This window comes from Gymnoscopelus microlampas (assembly GCF_963454915.1).
Source record: "Gymnoscopelus microlampas genome assembly, chromosome: 11".
Lineage (NCBI taxonomy): Eukaryota > Metazoa > Chordata > Actinopteri > Myctophiformes > Myctophidae > Gymnoscopelus > Gymnoscopelus microlampas.
In genome coordinates this window covers 35,553,836-35,567,061 of record NC_139948.1, presented here as the reverse complement: position 1 = coordinate 35,567,061, position 13,226 = coordinate 35,553,836, and the positions used below count along the sequence as shown (strand labels likewise).

Genomic DNA, 13,226 nt, shown 5'->3' with positions numbered 1-13,226 from the left:
TAAAAATGTTTTAACTTTGTATTTATTTATTTAAAAAGGTTACACAGCAAGACTTTAAAGGAACACCAAGGATTGTACTGTGTCATTTAGCCTGGCTCCGAGTATATTGTTGCTGTCGGGTGGAAAACGTGCATGTCCTAAACCGTTCCTTTTTACTATAGTAAACCAAAAAGTAAAATAGTGAAAATAGCCGATCTACAAGCTCACAACAACTATTTCCACTACTTTTGTGTGACACTCTTATATGATGAGGTAGGGCATTCATTTACAAAAAACATAAAAAGGTCGAACAAGGTTTCTGCCCGACAGTGACAATATGGTGGATGAGATAAATGGAGTGTGGTGCAGCAACGCCCATACTCACGTGGCATGATCCCCTGGTCCACAAGCTGCTCTCTGGTTCGCCTCTGCTGCAAGCGGAGCTGGAGCACTGTGGGAGTGTACACACACACACACACACACACACACACACACACACACACACACACACACACACACACACACACACACACACACACACACACACACACACACACACACACACACACACACACACACACACACACACACACACACACACACACGCGTCAGTGCTGAAACCCGTCTTCACTATATCATAACAAAAGTAATTATGTCTCCATCAACGCGTTCTCCCAGTGGCGCGACAGGAAACTTTGCTCGCTGCCACATCCAGTGCATCCTATTCACTTCCTGGATGTTTTTAAACAAGGGCTTTTTAAGAAGAATATCGCACCTTTTACAACAGTTCAGCTATTCCAGCTGGCTGGAATAGCAACGATAAGCCAATATCAAATTGAGAGATGCAAATGCACGGACCGGTGAGGGCAAACACAGCAGCCTCTGCTCTGTTCCAACTTTAGATAGCAAACAGTCAAAACTGTGTCAAGCAGAAGTACACATATAAAGTAAAATCCTCAGTGTTCATTTAACGCAACAGGGGACTAGAGAGGTCTTCATATAAGCCCACTTCTAATACTTTATGTAATCATTTTTCTGTTTGTGTGCAAATAAACTAAACTAAACTTGTACTGTAATTGTAAAAATGAACGTTGCTGGAGTTGGCAATGATGTGATCCACGAATGGTGTGAGTGAGACGTGTTTCATTTATTTTGAAGTGCACTCTGATAAAAAATGAAATGCTTAAGTCTCGCTTTGAACAGATACAAGCCCAGTTGATACATCATCATGGCTGCGGCGTGTTTCTCAGTTGAAAGTCAGCTATTTTTGGTGAGCGATGCAGCCACACCTCAAAGTATAAATCAGCCCCAGGTCTACTGATACCAGACCAGAGAGCTTTCAATACAGAGGTGAAATATGTCACGCATTGTCGACAGTCCAACACAGCTAGATGTGCTCATGTGATTTTAACCACTTAAACCCTATATATATGACCGGGGTCCCCCAGGGCTCTATACTAGATACGCTCCTTTTTTCCATCAACATCAAGTCTCTTCGTTGAAACTAACTAGCCAATCTACAAGCTCACAACCTGTTGTGATGCGTTGTGAGCGTGTAGGTCTGCTATTTTCGGACAAATGATATCACCCCCCCCCAGAATAGGAATGCTTGGGGGCCTTCATGTGGTTAATTATACTAAATAAAGTGTGGACATGTTGTTTCAGTAGAATCACACTGCCGCACAAAAAAAGAAAAGAAAAGAAAAGCAGAAGGTGATGGGTGATGATGACAAACATGTGATGGAGACTGTGGTGTGAGGGAACATGAGGCCCGTATCGTCAGCCCCATGTTGTGTTCTTAGTGAAGCCTGCTTTAGCGAGCTCTCCTCGCTGGCTCTGAAGGAACAGTGAACACACACACACACACATGCGCATGCAAACACACAGAAATGTGTGCGACTGCATGCACACACTCACACAAAATGCGCGCATACAGTACATGTAGATACACACAGACCTGCTCAACTCTCCGGGGAAAGGCACTGCGTCTGATCAGGCCTGTGAGTGACTCACTCCAGCAAAAATAAACTGGGCAGCTGTGAGAACAAGGCCTGGGAACCATGAAATCTGGGGGCAGTTAGGGGGTGTGGGGTGGGGCGTGGGGGGGTGGGGGGACTGGGATCTAAAGCCGTTCACTAGGCAGAGGGGACATTCATGTGCTCCCACTGGTGGGCAAGAGAATGCGGACCCAAGGAGCTGCTGAGACGCAGTGTGGGAGAGCCCAGTCTGCTCTCACAGCCTCCGAAGCATTAAGTGGCCCTCAACTCTGGGGGCACAGAACACACTGTGCCTGCCCACCCCCCTGCTTCCTATTAAATACATGTCCAGGCCAGGGGGGGAACTGGACAGCCTATAGCATTGGTTCTCAAAGTGGGGTCCAGGGACCCCCAGGGGTCCTTGGCGGGGTACCCCAGTTAAATAAGTTAATGTAGCGTCACAATCATTTTAACCACTTTTACCATTATTTTATACCTTGGCTATTCAAAAATAGCAGATACAAGCTCATAGCTGCTATTTTAGAAGAATCGTGAAAATGTTAGCAAATCTTTAAATATATATATTTTTTTTTTAAAGCCAACATTTGTAACTCAACATCTTTGCTTCTGGGGGTCCCTGGAACAAAAATATTTTGAGATGGGGGTCCGTGGTCAAACACATATCATTTTGGGGATCCTTGACATGAAAAAAGTTTGAGAACCACTGGCCTATAGATAGATCATTCTTATAAGATTATAAGACGACAAGAACATATCACCGTTTGGTTTCAATGTTCCTATCCACCTCAGACTCTGGAGGAATGTGTGTGAGATTTATGAATACAATGCTGCGTATATCAATAGTCATCCATCATAGAGATGCCTTCCGGCGTCAAAGTGCAGTGTAATGGAACATGGGTACGGCAGTACACTTCACACCCGAGGTCCTTCTCTCCCGTATGCTAAGGCTGATGTCAATCCTGTTGTTACGGGGTGAACCCTGGCTGACCCCTCTGTGATGCAAAGTGGCTCCACTCTCCTGCTCCACCGGCAGAGCATAAACAGAGGTAGCGTAAGGCTTTAGTGAAATCCCTGTCTTCTGATGTAATCTTTAATCTCAGACCCACTCCTCTCAACAAAATCATCTCTAGACTTGAGGTCTCTCCTCAGATATCTAGGATGGAGATTTTCAACAAGCACTCGATATAGATACAAGAAAAGAAAAAAAAGCTTTGTTATGGATATAGATTCCTCATGCCCCGGGGAAAAAAAAGTGGAGTTGTTTTAGAAACAGTCTGACATTAGTCTCTGTTGACATTAAGGTTATAAATAACAGAGTTTTTAAATACAGGCCCGTTGTTCCAAGGAAAATGAGGCAACTCTTTACAGAGACACTGCGAACCTTGTCACATTCAAGTCTATACAGTTGATCAGCAAAAATATACTGTATATATTATTATATAACTGTTAGTGTATCATAATTTGCATGCATTTTCCTATAAGGCGTTACTAGTCATACACTGCAAACCATGACCGCTAATGGATAAACACATGTCTGAGATGTATTTCTTAGCCTTTTTTTACTTTAATTTGCCAAGCCTTTCAAATGAGCCCTGCATCATTTCAAACCACAAGTTAGCCAATGAGGATAGACAAATTACCCTTTTATAGCTAGCATGACGTGATTACCTGATGTAAGTGTAACTTTAAAAAAAAACTCTATTTATATTAAGGGACAAGTGGTATTGCCTTGAGGAAACCACAGTATGCACTTTTTCTGTAGTAGGAACTAATGTACAGAACAACCCCAAAACCTCAGTGCATAGCATCCATCAAACAAACCTTTAGTGAGTTTTCCATTACATAATGCAAGTTCTACTGTACATAAGAGGAATACTTGGATTAAGGCTGGGCGATATGGACAAAATTCATGATTTGTGATGATTTGGGATGACCGTTGGTGCTTTCACAAAATAAAGTATTAACATGATAGTTTTTTTTACATATCAGTATCAATAATGTCTACTGTATATAACTAACTGGGCAAATGCAAATAATAGAACAGCTAGAACAGTTGAGTAAGTTCAGAAAATTACTCTATCTGTAATGCAGCCTTTAAAACCAGGGAAACAGTTATGCCATATCACAATATTACAATATCCTAAATCCCAGATGAGATCTAGTCGCATATCATAAATCCATATAATATGGATATGGATACTGTATATTACCCAGCCTTAACTTGGATTGTTATTTAAAGGCACAGTAGAGGCAACCTAGGCTGTTGAGATCCTGGCAGACTTTTTCGCTTAATTTATACTAGCAGATGTACGTGCGTTGTGAGCTTTGGAGATCAGCTATTTTCGGCGCATGACGCCAGCAACACAACAAAGTATAAATCCGTCTCGATGAGATGAAGTGGCAGATGATGCAAGTCATCAGGAAGTACCGTATAAAGAAAATACAAATCTTGACCTGGATTATACAACAACAACGTCAGTTGTTTTGTTTGATTCCACTTTGTTTTTGTATGTCAATATATTACGGTTACAGAGACAAAACCATGCTTACATTACGTGGCAGCGAACCATAATCCATCAACAGAGCACTGTTATAAACACGGCTTATCGTCGCTATCGGGCTGAAACCTCTTATCTTCATATTCGAACCCTTTGTGTTTTTTTTCGTAAATCAATGCCCTACTTGATCACACTACAGCGTCACACAAAAGCATCAAAGGTAGCAGATCTACAAGCTCTAAACGCGGCGCGAAGCGACACGTTTTGAGCTTATAGATCTGCTACTTTTGCCATTTTTTTATTTGAATCCTGAAAAGCAACAGTTTTGGACATATGAGGTTTCCACCCGACAGCGACGTTATATACAATATAAACTCAAGAATATCCTCTCCAACATCTAGCATCTCCCTCTTCTTTCAGACAACTTTAGTTGACCATTAATCAGCTATAACAGCTTCGTGTCCTGTACATCATTGGTTCTCAAAGTGGGGTCCGGGGACCCCGAAGGGGTCCTTGGCGGAGTACCAGGGGGTCCCCAGCTAAATAAGTTAATATAGCGTCACAATCATTTTAACCACTTTAACCGTTATTGTACACTTGTGCTATTCAAAAATAGCAGATATACAACCAACCTCATAGTGCGGCACAGAGTGCCGCACTATGAGGTTGTAGATCTGCTATTTAAAAAAAATCAGTTTAGCAAATCTTTGAATATATATATATATTTTAAGGCCAACATTTTTAACCAAAATCTTTGCCTCTGGAGGTTCCTGGAACAAAATATTTTGAGATGGGGGTCCGCAGCCAAATACATATCATTTTGGGGGTCCTTGACATGAAAAAGCTTGAGAACTACTGCTGTGCATGATGCACACTCTGATGAGCTTCATGAACCCTGTCTCATTTCCTGCTGGGGTTCAGGCTGTACCACTAAAGCCCACCATCAGGGCTATAGCAGCATCTACTATCTTTTTTTTTAAATATTTTTTTTAACTTTATAGTGAAGTTTTTATTCAAAATAACTGAAACATTTAAATACATTTCACAGCGAATGTTTGGAAGCAAAATAGAGATAGAGAGGAGGAAAGAGAGAGAGAGAGGGGGGGGGGAGAGAGTAAGAAAAGAAGGAAGAGAAAGGGAAGAGGAGAAAGAGAACGCATCTGATTGTAATTTACCCCTACAGATGGTGGGGGCCTCCACATCAAGGCAGGCCATAGAGGACAGTGGTGGCTTTCTCCGTGGCCAGGTCTGCAGTCCCATGGGTTGATGATAAGGACGGTAAGAGAACCAAAGAGTTTACAGGGACTATGGGGGAGAGAGGAAAAGCTCCGGCTATACGAGCAAAAAACCAAACCGACAGCTGAGTTCTGAAAGTGGAGCGTGGTCCCTCCCCTCTCTTCCTCTCCGCTGGCCTTGGTTGGAGAAAGTGTGTGTGCTCACTCTCTCTCTCTCTCTCTCTCTCTCACTCGTACTTCGTGCTCAGCGAGCGAGCGTCAGGAGCAGGAGGAGGAGGAGGAGGAGGGAACACACAGGTCTGCCCTCGTTAACCCTTGCTTGCTGGTTCCCTGCGCTTTGCTGTCTGAACACTCGGCTTGGCCAGGTTAATAATGCAGGGGTCTTTTTCAGGCCATGGACCCCATAGTTGAGAGAGATATGAAGCAGGGACCCCCCCCCTCCCCTCTACATATTGTATAAAATTGTGTTGCAGATTAAACATTTACTTTTTCATAGATAGCTGAATTCATGCTTATGTGTATTTTCAAATAGTTAACCTTTTTTTTTTTTAAGCTGCGAGGCGTTGTGAGCTTGTAGATCGGCCATTTTCGGCTAATGTTCCCCATCACTCAAAGATTTTGGCGGACCCCCTGTAGTAACTCTGAGGACCCCCATAGCCGTCCCGGACCCCCTGTTGAAGACCCCTGCAATAATGCAACAAACTTAACCAGGGCACTTTCATCATGCCCTCACAAAGCACAAAACTGATTATGTACTATGTATTGAGTATGTGTTCGGTCAGATAACTCACGAATAGATTGAGACAGACCAATAATAGCCTTGAGAACCTTTTATTTATAAAATGTAAATACAAGTGTGAATATTATATTTGATCTTGGCGTCCAGGCTCTGCTTATTCATTACTCCCTGCTCAGCACATTAGCAGACAACCATTTTAGAGCAGAGAGATATACATCTACAACAAACCCCCTGCCCCAGGGGAAACAGAACACTTAGGGAAAGCAGAGCCTACTGGTGGTGCTAGGAGCAAACAAAACACATACAACATCAGTGGCAACACTGACAACAAAGACGGTTAATTTATGAAGATACACCATCCCAATTGGAGCCACTAGAGGCAACATGGTACACCAGGGGTTTTCAACTGATTATGAACCAGGGACCACCACCCCGACTAAGAATCAACCTGGGGACCACTGTTGAGTTGGGAGGGGCGATATGGGTGTGGTGTGGGGGGAAAAGCTTGAAATTAAATAATGACTGTTAAGAGCCTAATTTAATTTGTTAATTCGGGGTGAATTAAATCAAGTCCTTAACTGCAACTTATGTATGAGCGAGCAGACACATGCGATTGATTATGAGCACATTTCCTAATAATGGTGACAGTTTTCAGTTTCCCTTGAGATTCCCTTGAGAACTCCCATTTCTGTGGAAGTTCAGACTTCCCAGTAACTGATAACATTGACGCGTCATTATACGTACTGCACTGTTTCTCAACAAGTGGTCGATAAAATAAAATACAAATCTTCACTTTCACCTAATCTAAATGCATAGTCAGGGACCACATGCAATACTTTCACGGACCACCAGTGGTCCACTGACCTCCAGCTGAAAACCCATGTGGTACACAAATCCTACAAATGGTCTCCTAAGTGGGCGCCGGCGTCTGACGCCAAATCTCGTGAACGTCCTATGTTTACTGGTGCCAGATCCCGCGAGAGTGTGTTGCTGGGACAAAGAAAGGTTGATAATAAAGTAGATTTTCTCTTGACTTGTCTCACTGAAAAAAAAACATTTTAGAGTGGAAATCATGGGAATATTGTGTGGCTTGTGGCGATCGGGTCCAATATTTAGTTCAGTGACCGTGGGGCTAAAGAATTGTTCAGAAGCTGTGTTCACGTTCACTCCTCCATTGGAATTAATGAGACCTGCTTCCGGTCTCCTAAAAAGGCGTCCACCTACTTCACGCAGATACGGGAAGTAAACCGGCGATGGCATGTCTTGCTATTTCCGTCTTGGCTGACAACAGGAGGAAGTGCAATGAATCAGGTGAGTTTAAGTAGACCGCCAATTGATCAGCTGATTGACACGTCACATACAGTACATCTCCCACATAGAGCTGCACATGCGTGTAAACCTCTCCAGTGTACAGTATCTGCCTGAACTAGTCTCGCAAGCTATACGCATCATTTTCATTCTGCCCGTGATTTAGTCATCGTACTGGGTGTGAAAAGCTCTGTGAGAAAGAAGGCTGTGAGGTGTTGTTTTTATTCTTCTCTGAAATGTTGTGTCACTACTAATATGCAAAACAAACACACTACTGTCCCCTGGGTTACCAAATGTTTATCTCTGTGTCACATTTTGGTGATAAACTGTATAGTTCTTGTGTTGTGATTTTTAGGGTTCATTTTTCATTCAGTGATAATGCTACGGCATTTTGATTCACTGCAGTCAATCTTCATTCCGATCTTATCTGTTTGCAAAAAAACCAAACATATTTGTGACTAATATTTATTCAGAAGAGGCCCTGTTCAATGTCAAGTTTGATGAAAAAGAAAGAAATGTGAAGGAGGGACAGAGATGAGCGAAGGCAGAGCCTCATCATGAAAGACTTCACTGTTAATAGATACAATAGTTGCTCAACAATACCATTCATCACTAGATGGGAAATGAGCTAAAAGGAAATGACTCTAATTGTAATAAATACCAGGTGTTTCAATGGTCCAGGAACACTGCTTTTACAGAACAATGTTCCTATAAAGAGCAGGTGTTCAATCCCTTGACTTAGTAGCTCTGACAAGATGAAGCCATGACAAAGATTATTACTCTCTTCAAAGGGTGCTTTGTATGACTTTGTCCGTTAACAAATAGATTCAAAACATGGGTGCGTTTAGATTTGAATTGAAAACTGACTTAATTAGCATGAGTAGGTACAGCCTTGTCATGTGGTATATTGTGACATTGAGGATTACTAACGAATGTTTAAAATCTCCTTGCTGAAATAAATTAATACATAAAAGTGTGGGATTTGATCATCATTGTTGATGCTTACATTTATATTTCCTTAATAAGCAAGCCACTCAGAACAGCACTGATCTCCTAGTTTGTCCCCATGTTACTGGTTGCTCCATTTGGGGATTAGGCAAAATGTTGTTGTGCCTCATTGTTGGTGAATGCCAGCCTGCCAACCAGATGTGTACAAAGTAAACCCCGTTATTAAGACTGATATGCCCGGGGAGCAATTCCTGACTGGAATCTGGCAAGCTCTGTGATCATGACACTCAATTGGCAATAACAACTATGGGTTACTTCCGTAACCCCGGTTTTGTAAGTTGCGAACGAGTTGTTCACATATGGGAAACAGCGCCCCCTGGCGCGATGACAGAAGCTTCACATTCGCTCCCTCAGGGCAAAAACCCTTTTTGGCCCTGTGGGCCTTCCCTCGCTTCCCAAGGTCCCTCCCCCGAGGGCATAAAAAGACCTGGCAAGCGGAAGTCATTCTCTTTACACACCAGCTTCCTTCTGCCAAGCAAAAAAGAAGGGTGTTTTTGTGAACAACTCGTTCGCAACTTACAAAACCGGGGTTACGGAAGTAACCCATAGTTTTGTTTCATTGCTCTCTCGTTGTTCACATATGGGAGATATAAACCCCCGGAATGTATCTACAACCAAGATACCACAATACCTGTCCCAGCACCTGGGCGCCAGGGCCCCGCCCCCCTCCGGGACGTGGCCCCCCTGGCACCCCGGTGCCCCCAGACCCACCGGGTCCAGGGTACGCCCCCAGACCCACCGGGTCCAGGGTACGCCCCCAGACCCACCGGGTCCAGGGTACGCCCCCCAGACCCACCGGGTCTGAGGTACGGAACAAGAAAAAGTGGGGCCCTGACAGACCTAAGTCTGCCTTATAAACTAAAGAAAACAGGCAAAGCCCGTCTAAGTTTAAAGAGGGGAAGGGCCCTGACAGACCGAAGTCCGCCTTATGAATCTAAGGCCCAGAAATCGGCCTGCCATACACTAAGATGTAGGGGCATGGACGGAACCTACAGCCGTTCCATGCACCCGTCCACCCTCAGGTGGAAGCTACGCCCAAGACTGCGTGCGCCATGGAAGACGCCGCCACGTCCAGGCTGTAGAAAGCTGCGAAAGTTGATGGAGACGCCCAACTTGCCGCTGTGCAGACGTCCTGAATAGACACCCCTCTGAAGAGGGCCCAGGACGTCGATACACTCCTAGTAGAATGCGCTCTCAGGCCTTCCGGCACTGGAGCCCCCCTACTAGTGTACGCCAGGCGAATAGCCTCCACAATCCAGCGGGAAAGCGTGGACTTAGTCACTGCCTTCCCCCCTGGTCCAGGGCCCAAGGAAACAAACAACTGACTGGGTCGGTTCGGGGCCGCAGTCCGCCGGACATACAGCCGCAGGGCTCTTACTGGACAAAGACAGTGCAGCCTCTGATCCTCCTCTGAGGTAAACGGAGGCGGGTGAAAAGCCACCAGCTCGGTCGGTGTCACCACCGCCAGATGGTTCTTGGGGATGAACGCCGGGTTGGGCTTAAGGACCACCCTACTGCCATCACCAGCGAACCTCATGCACTCCGGAGCTACCGACAGGGCATGAATGTCGCTCACCCGTTTCGCTGTTGTCAGCGCAACCAAAAGCACCGTCTTGAGCGTGAGGAACTTTAGTTCCACCGTCTCCAAAGGTTCAAAAGGAGGACGAGAGAGTGAGTCGAGCACCAGGACCAAGTCCCACGTGGGGAACAAGGACCGTGAAACAGGATGTTCACGCAACGCGCCCTTCATGAACTGGCACACCAGGGGCTGTCTTCCCACGGTTTTCCCATCATCAAAACCAACATGGTTGGCAGAGATGGCCGCCAGATACACTTTGATCGTAGAGAAAGCATTTCCCAGATCCAACCTATCCTGTAGGAAGGTCAGGACGTCTGCTACTGATGCCTGGAACGGGACCACGACCGGGGACCGTGCCACACACCACTCCTCGAACACACCCCATTTAGCTCCGTAGACGGACCTAGTGGAGTGTGCCCTAGCGGCCTGAATAGTAGCCACTACTCTAGGTGGAAGACCAGACGCAGTCAAATTCTCCCTTTCACGGGCCAGACCCACAGGTCTAGGTCTGCGGGTCTGTGATGACGGATTTCGCCCCCCGCCTGCTGCACCAGGTCCTCTCGCAGCGGGAGGGGCCAGGGCCGATCGTAAAGGAGGGGAGCTATCTCCGACCTCCACGTGCCCCATGCTGGAGCCACCAGCAGTACCGTCAGGTCCCGGAGCCTGATCCGTTCCAGGGTGGGATGGATCAGCTCCAGCGGCGGGAACGCGTAGAGCAGTCCCCTCGGCCACTCGTGCGCCAGGGCGTCCCCACCCAGCGGAGCCTGGCCTTTCACTGAGAAAAACAGCGAGCACTTCGCGTTCTCCTCTGATGCAAACAGGTCCACTCGGGGCCGTCCGAACCTGGCCCAGATCTGGTTTGCGACCGCGGGGTGCAGAGACCATTCCGAAAAATGGATCTTGCCTCTGGACAGAAGATCGGCTCCCCTGTTCAGAACCCCTGGTACATGAGAGGCGCTGATTGACTCCAGGTGCGTATCGCACCACATTGTCAGCCTCCGCGCCAAACCGTCCAAAGTACGAGACTTCAAGCCTCCTTGTTTGTTGATGTAGGCCATGGTCGTGGTATTGTCCGTCTTGACCAGAACGTGACAACCACTGATGTGGGGCTCGAAACGTCTCAACGCCAAAAGGACCGCCATCAACTCCAAGTAGTTGATGTGGGCCCTCCTCAAACTGAGGTCCCACACACCCCTGGCCGTCCTGCCCTCGAAGGTAGCGCCCCAACCGGTCATACTGGCATCTGTGGTTATCATCTTCCTGGAGATGATCCTCCCCATTGGGACGCCTTCTGACAGGAAAGAGGCTACTTTCCATTGACGAAGGGACTGCATGCACGCTGCGGTCACCGTTACCCGGCGAAAACCCTGAGTGACCGGGATCCCTAGGGAGCCCACCCATCTCTGAAAAGGGCGCATGTGCAATCTGCCCAGACGTACCAGGGAAAATGGCTGAAGCCATGAGCCCTGCCACCCTCATGCAGATTGTGTACTGGACCTTGCGTTCCAGTTGAAACATGGCCAGACACTTCAGAAAAGAGACTATCCTCTCCTGAGATAAGCGAGCCCTGAGAGTAATAGCGTCCAGCTCGATGCCTATGAAAGTAGCGTGTTGGGACGGGGTGAGCATGCACTTCTCGAGGTTCAGTGTGAAACCTAGGGAGGTCAGATGCGACACCACTGTATGGGTGTGGTGAACCACCTCCTGATACGAGTCCCCGCTCAGTAGCCAGTCGTCTATGTAACTCGCGATGCGAATGCCCCTCTGCCTCAGAGGAGCTATCGCTGCCTGAGTGCATTTCACAAACACCCTGGGACTCAACGACATTCCGAACGGGAGGACCAGGTATTCGTACACACGACCCTCGAATTCGAAGCGCAGGAATTTCCTGTGCGGCGGGTAGATGGGAACGTGAAAATATGCGTCCTTTAGATCTATCGAGCTCCACCAGTCGCCCTGTCGGACTGAACGTAGCAAAGCCGCTGCCGTCAACATTTTGAACTGAAAAGTTTTCAAATACCTGTTGAGAGCTCTGAGATCCATGATGGGACGTAAACCTCCTCCTTTCTTCTTGACTAGGAAGTATCTCGAGTAGAAACCGAGCCGGCTTTCTCCTGGTAATACTTCCCGCACGGCGTTCTTGCGTAACAGGGAGGCTATCTCCTCTCGTAACGTCGCAGCCGCTTGACCACTCGCTCGTGACAACAGTACTTTGTTGGACATGGGTGGTTTGGTGGAAAATTGCAGTTTGTACCCCCGTGCTATCGTACGGAGCACCCAAGTGTTGGGGTTGCATTCTTTCCATTTCTCGATGCGCATCGACAACGGATTGGGAGGGGTTGTTATCGTAGTCGAGCAAACCCGAGCCGCCCTCTTGGCTGCACTCGTTGGTCTGGCGAGAGTGCTTCCTACTACTTCCGGGTTCACGTGCGCGGCCATCGTTGTAGTTCTGGCTAACCGCGTGGGCCTTGCCGGTGTGTTTGTCGACACGTGTCTGCAAGCTGCGGCGGCCATTTTGGCCAGCGACACGTGTCGCTGGGTGGGGGCGGCCATTTTGGCTGCCCCCCCCGTCTCCCAGACACATTGGCTCATCTTTACCTTGTGGTGCATCTTGGACCAGGAAAAATTTTGGCGTGACCCGTGTAGCAAGTGGCGGTTTTGGCCCGCCACAAAGCCCTTGTTCTGTCCAGCGATCGCCATGGACCCCCTTGTGGGGGTCCGTAGCGATCGCTGGCTCATATTCATTTCGACTGTTTGTTGAGATTTTTTGTTGTTTTTTCTTTTGTTCTTTATTGCACAAGCATATTTTGCCATATAAAAAACATTTGCAGTTACAACAGGTGACACAGAGGCATGCACATTCTTTTGTGTGTGTGTGCTTTG

General features: G+C 46.8%; 1 protein-coding gene across 4 annotated transcripts in view; it reads right to left on the bottom strand.

The window, feature by feature from the left end:
• mrtfbb (myocardin related transcription factor Bb) overlaps positions 1 to 13,226 on the bottom strand; it is a 47,313-nt gene that overhangs the window by 15,606 nt on the left and 18,481 nt on the right. For 3 of the 4 annotated variants that reach the window (XM_084073089.1, XM_084073087.1, XM_084073088.1), the window contains one exon: positions 365 to 430. In XM_084073089.1, the coding sequence (XP_083929215.1) occupies positions 365 to 430 (66 nt within the window). Of the gene's footprint in view, positions 1 to 364; positions 431 to 5,649; positions 5,911 to 13,226 lie in introns of those variants that run through there. The other variant, XM_084073090.1, reaches the window with a different exon arrangement.